This window comes from Helianthus annuus, chromosome 1 (genome assembly GCF_002127325.2).
Source record: "Helianthus annuus cultivar XRQ/B chromosome 1, HanXRQr2.0-SUNRISE, whole genome shotgun sequence".
In the NCBI taxonomy this organism is placed as follows: Eukaryota; Viridiplantae; Streptophyta; class Magnoliopsida; order Asterales; family Asteraceae; genus Helianthus; species Helianthus annuus.
The window spans coordinates 99,984,009-99,990,488 of record NC_035433.2 but is presented as its reverse complement, the minus strand read 5'-3'; the positions used below and the strand labels follow the sequence as shown (position 1 = coordinate 99,990,488).

At 41.5% G+C, this 6,480-nt stretch overlaps 1 protein-coding gene across 1 annotated transcript; it reads left to right on the top strand.

The window, feature by feature from the left end:
- The first annotated feature begins 434 nt into the window (after positions 1-434).
- LOC110886973 (lisH domain-containing protein C1711.05-like) lies at positions 435-1,356 on the top strand. The gene is made up of 3 exons (XM_022134893.1): positions 435-648; positions 780-908; positions 965-1,356. The coding sequence occupies exons 1-3, from the start codon at positions 435-437 to the stop codon at positions 1,354-1,356; spliced, it is 735 nt and encodes a 244-aa protein (XP_021990585.1).
- Positions 1,357-6,480: the final 5,124 nt, after the last annotated feature.

Genomic DNA, 6,480 nt, shown 5'->3' with positions numbered 1-6,480 from the left:
CACTGTCAAAACTCTTGAATGTGACTCTGTGAAGGGTGAGCTAGAGCTCTTCACTGGAAAATACAAACAGAACGTGTTAAACATCAAAAAGTTTGACACTTCCAGTGCCACAGTTCAAAATCTGTGTAATGTGCAACTTGCTTATCAAGAAAACAAGGGAAAGGGTTTGGGGTATAAACAGGTTCCTCCACCATACAATCATAATTATTCCAGATTGCCAATCACTGAGCAGGAGATGGAAAATTATGACACTATGATGTACGGCAAACCTAGTGATTATGTTGAATATGATCCATCTAAGTTTAAAAAGAATCCACATGCTGATTTCAAAAAAACCAATGAGTTTTGTCAAGAATGAAAATTTTCAAAATAAATCAGTAGATAAGTCTGATTAGATAAATGAAACCGTAATACACACAGAAACCGAAATTGAAATGAAAACGGAACCAGTTAGCGAACCCGCAGAGGAGATGAAGGAAAGTTCACCAAATTCTGATTCTGTTAAAAATACTAATTGTTCTAGTTTGTGTACAGAGTCAGTAAGAACTGAAGAGAAGTCTAAAGAGGATGATGAATCACATCGAAGTGCTGCTGATAATGTTATTTCTGATAAAAATGGCCGTTATGCTCGGAACTGTGTTTTTCTTGGTTTGCTGAGACTTGGGGTGTTCCCACTAAGACTGATGAATCTGGTGCTATTATTTTTGATTATGCATGTGATAAAAATGACTGTGTTGAAAATGCTGGAAATCTTGAAAATGTTGAGAATGATGTGGCAGGAGAGCATAATGTGTCATCTGAGGAATTTGAGACATTTGTTTCAAATAACTCAGAAAACAATTCTGATAATTCAGAATACTACACCTATATGTCTGAATCATTGAATGACACATCAGATGCTCCCTGCAGTATTGATGATTTTGACGTGATTAATTGTGATAATGAAGAATTTATTGTTGAGTAGGGTCATCTGACGATCTTGGCAATCAAACAGAGGATTCAGGAATCTCAGATAATGAGCTCAAATCTTCAAACGTTTCCGATTGTGATGATCAATCAGAATCTAGCAGCATTGCCAAAGAAGACGGTCAAACTGTCTTAGACACAGACTGCTCATCATCTGAGTTACCAGAATCATCTAATGTCGAGAGCTCAGAAGCTGATCTGACTGAAGAAGAGACATCCGTAGAGTCCAAGTCTGTAGAAACCCATGGAAACATGGAAACTATGGAGAAGGAATCCATAGAAATCAATTCCACAGTCGAATCAGATGATGAAACTGTAGAAGAAATTATTGTGGAAACCTTCTCTACAGACTCTCCTGAGGACATGGTCTCTAAAGAAAGGAAAATGTGAAAGTCACTTCCACAGACAGTTCATCTATTGATCCCAAAAGTAACCTTAACAAAACAGAGTCAACTGAATCTGTTCCCCCTAAAAGAAAGCGGTCACGTAGAAATAGAAGGCCGAAAAGAAAGAATGCAAAAAGGGAAAACTTAACTCTCAAGCAAACAGAACCCAAGCTTAAGGGTAAGGTCACGGATACTTACTCTTGTGCTGATAGCTGTGAGTCGGGTTCCTCCAAGAACAAGCACACTCCAAAGTACTCAGTGTCAAATGAATGGAAAAGACGTGATCAGTTCTCGAGAATAACGCAAGCCAAACTAGATATCTTTTTCTCAAAAAGGCAAACATGTTTTAACTGTTGAATTCCGGGACACATCGCAAGAAATTGTGTTCATCGTCCCTAATACTCTAGGAACATGTACCATCAGAAGGCCGTGCACTCAAATTTCATCAAAAATAGACATCCCAAAGCAAGGCCTTCTGATAGAGACTAGAATCTTGCTAAACAGGAAAACCAAAAGTTTTTGAAAACAAACAGGTTTCAAGAAAAGAAAAAATCTTTTTCATCAAACAGAAGTGTCTCGGACACCAAAGATTGTAAACCTAAAAGTCCTGTTAGATCCCAGTCTCCGTGTTCGCAACCATCAACTTCTACCGCGCAGCCTAATACCACAAGCAACGATAAAAATCATATGTTCTTTCGCGAAGTTACCTACATAGATAGCGATGGTAAACTCAGGTCTTCTATGGCCTGGGTTCCAGTCTCTAACTGATTCCGTTTCATGTGCAGGAATAACTTTGGAGGGCTATCTTTAGACTTTGGTTTATCGATAGTGGTTGTTCTAGACACATGACGGGAGACATATCCCAGTTGAGTGATATCAAGATATTCGACGGTGGATCTGTCAACTTTGCTGGAGGAGAATCAGGAAGAATCACCATGAAAAGCACAGTCAAGAATGGCGTCCTCACCTTTTCAGATGTTAACTATATCCCTGAGCTTAAGTACAGTCTGCTGAGTGTATCGCAGATGTGTGACAAAGGAATGGAAGTTCTCTTCACGAAGAGTGGATGTGTTATCTTGAAACCAGGAATCCTCATACCTGAAGACTGGGTTCTGATAGAAGCTGAATGAAGAGGAAATGCCTACGTTATTGATATGAATAAAGCTCCTACTGATCAAGTTACTTGTTTGTTTTCAGAAATTGCTGAACATGATGCTATGCTATGGCATCGTCGGTTGGGTCACCTGAACACGAAAAATTTGAATCGACTAGCAAAAGGAGGTCTCATCAGGAACTTGCTAATCAAGGATTTCATGCAGATAGAGAAATGTGAAGCATGTGCTCGAGGAAAGCAGCATCGTAGGCCTCATAAGTCCAAACCTGTTCACACCACTTCAAAGGTCTTGGAACTGCTGCATATGGATTTATTTGGTCCGGTTAATGTACTCAGCATCGGGGGAAAGGCTTACTGCTTGGTCATCACATATGATTTTTCACGTTTCACTTGGGTATTCTTCTTGGAGCAGAAAAGCGAGACTGCTGGTTTAATTAAGAAATTTGTAATACTCATGGAGAATCAGTCGAATGAACATGTGAAGATTATTCGCTATGACAATGGGACAGAATTCAAAAATGCTGAGCTAAACGAATTTTGTGCCCTCAAAGGAATCGACCGTCAATACAGTACAGCAAGATCCCCTCAACAGAATGGGGTTGCAGAAAGACGCAACCGTACTCTCATTGAAGCTGTTCGCACAATGCTGATAGATTTAGGGCTTCCACTTATATTCTGGGCAGAAGCAGTAAATACAGCTTGCTACATTCAGAATCATGCCTTGATTAACAAGCGTCACATGAAAACTCCATATGAAATAGTTGAAGGTAAAAAACCCTCGGTGCAACACTTTCGCACTTTTGGCTGCCCATGCGTCCTTCTTCTCATGGACTCCAGAGGAAAATTTGAAGCTCGAGGAGATCCATGCTATTTCATTGGTTATGCTAAGAATACTTCTTATCGTGTGTACAACAAGGTCAAGAAGCAGGTTGTGGAAGCATATCATGTGGACTCGCTGGAAGAAAATCCAAAAGACGCTCGCATTGGCCCTGATTGGCTATATGATTATTCCTCCTTGTTTAAATCTTTTCCTATTCTGTCTGATGAAGTCGTTGTTGCAGGAAATACAACAGAAGAAATGCTTATTCCCATTGAAGATGAAGATGAGAATGTGCCATTGCAGAATTTAATCAGAAAACTCACTGTGAATCCATCAGGATTTGACAAAGAAAATACAGCACCAAGCCATTCCTCAACTTCTCAGGAGCCGCTTCCTGAACCTTCAACGGATAACCCCAATGGTGAAACCAACAACACTGAAGACTCTGCTGGACCGTCAAATGTTCAAGGAGCTTCTTTGTTTCAAGAATCAATTCCGTCTGATTGCACTGTAGATACGCATGTGATCAACCCCACTACACCAAGTGAGGGGGAGGCATCTGGAATAGCTTCCAGAAGCTTTTCAAATTTTCACTCTAATTTGCAAGCTCCTACAACAGCAATTCCACAGCGTGTTCAGGAAAGTCACCCAATCACGAATGTCATCGGCCTAGTATCTGCTGGCGTTCAAACCCACAGCAAATCTGGAGACATCAACACGTGCTTTTACTCTTGCTTCATATCACAGATTGAGCCTAAAAATATTAATGTTGCCTTGCAGGAACCTGGATGGGTTGACGCAATGCATGAGAGCTCAATCAGTTCGAACGGCTCGGAGTATGGAAACTTGAGAAGCTGCCCCAAGGAAAACGAGCCCTTGGCACACGATGGGTATTTCGTAACAAGCAAGATGATTCTGGTGTGATTGTGAGAAATAAGGCCAGATTAGTAGTCCAAGGTTTCAGTCAAGTTGAAGGTCTAGATTATGATGAAGTGTATACCGCAGTCGCTCATCTAGAAGCCATCCATATTTTCTTGGCATACGCATCCTTTATGGGCTTTACTGTCTATCAAATGGATGTTAAGATGGCATTTCTTTATGGGAAGGTTAAGGAAGAGATCTATGTTGCTCAACCACCAGGCTTCATTGATCAAGAAAAGGAAGGGTATGCTTACAAGCTGGACATGGCTCTGTATGGTTTGCATCAAGCACCTCGTGCATGGTATGCTACCCTAACAGAACATTTGCTCGCTCATGGATACACTCGTGGGATGATCTGTCACACCCCAACCGATGGAGGAATCATCGGGGCGCGGCACCGAGCGAAACAGATTGTCCAGAAGTTTCCACAACAACTATTATATAAATTCAGTTTAAATGATACGTCCCATACCGTATCCCAAATAAATAACAAGTTATCATAGAAAGCAACTAGGCAAATAATTCCGTTCCGACAACTCAGATTCAATTATTATTACAGATAAATGTTTATTATTTCTAGACTCCCTAGCCTCGATTTCGTCACCACGCGCCTAAGCACCCTAGCAACTTAAGCACCTGTCACATACGTTAAAATAAAGTCAATACATAAAATGTAAAGGTGAGCACACAAGTTTGATAATAGCATATAGAGTTCGAATAGTTTACGCATAACCAGGCACGTACACAGAGGAAAACAATGCATGTTAATTACCGACATGGGACCATCGATACCAACGACTGCGGGTTGACCGTCCGAGACGGTTCGCAATACATGATTACCACCGTAATCCATGCAAGTATTTGTCCTTAACAACCCCCGTGTGAACGGGTGCTGAGTCCAAACTATAGTACTATGTTGCTAAGGCAGGTGGTTAGCACTCCACGTGTAAACATAATAAACAGCATTCATTTAGTCAAGTAGCACATGCAATTTGGTTAGCGTTCAAATAGTTTGTGTTTGTTTGTGATTTGATAGGCAACGTATGTAACACCCAAAAGTGCTAAAAGCAAAAAGGGATCGAGTATACTCACAGTGATTGATTGTGGATTGAAGGGAGCACTGAGAGTAGGATTAGCCTGAATAGTTCGATAGCATAACAATAAGTAACGCAGAAAAGTAAACAAGTGTGGATGGATCGAATGGGCTGGTCGATAGAACGGCAGGTTCGATCGAACGGGCTGTTCGGTCGGCTGGTATGTCCGATCGGTAGGCTCGATCGGCTGGGCCATTCGAGTGGATTGTTTCTTCCTCTGGTGTGTTTATGTTTGAGGATTTGAACTTTTGAAGTTTTCATTGCAGCATTTGAGAACACCAAAGTGTTCCTACCTTTCAAGTCGATCAATCGAACGGTTCGTTCGATCGGCTAGCTCACTCGATCGGCTAGCCCACTCGATCGGCTAGGAACTTCAGAATTTGTTCTCAACTGAATGTCACTCGATCGAACAGTCTGTTCGATCGGCTGACATTCCCTACTACGAACGAGTTGTGAAAACGATTAAGTGTTGAAGCATAGTATCTCATGATCCGAACAGTAATGTTCACCAATCGAGTGACATATTCGACCAAACACTACTTCGTCAATATTATACCTCAAAAGTTTGGAAAAGTGAGACGCCATGTGCTAGCCGATCGGCTGGCCCGGTCGATCGGCTGGTGTGTCCGATCGGCTGGGCTGTTCGATCAGCCTAGCCGTTCAGCCAGCAAGTCTGACCTGGTCGGCCTTTCGTCTAACACTTGGTCGTCTGGTTATTTGTCATTATATCGAGGTAGTTTGATAACGAGTTGAACTATGATACCTTCGTTCTTACCCGTCTCTCCGGCTCGGACAGGAATCACCCAAGTCCGGCCGGTGAACGGTTCGGAACGTTGGTTTAGAGTCTAACCCAAAATCGGTGAACCTTGTATATAGAATCCGAATCTTGAACCTTTTAACTTGTTAGAATGATTAGTTAGCTGGTTCAAGCTCCGTTTCTAGTGGTTTAAAGGCATTGAGTGTAAAAGAGTTGAAAGAAAGTTGGGATTCCTTCTTTCAATCCTTCACAACTTGTGGATGTTTAGATCTTTGATAGATCTTAACTTGTTTATGTGGAAATCGGTTAGATCTAAGCTATTCATGGTTGAATGAGGCCAAAGTTTGATGTTCTTCAGGAACACCATGATGACATCACCCAAGAACACTTAGATCTTGGTGATTTCACGGTTAAAATCCAAG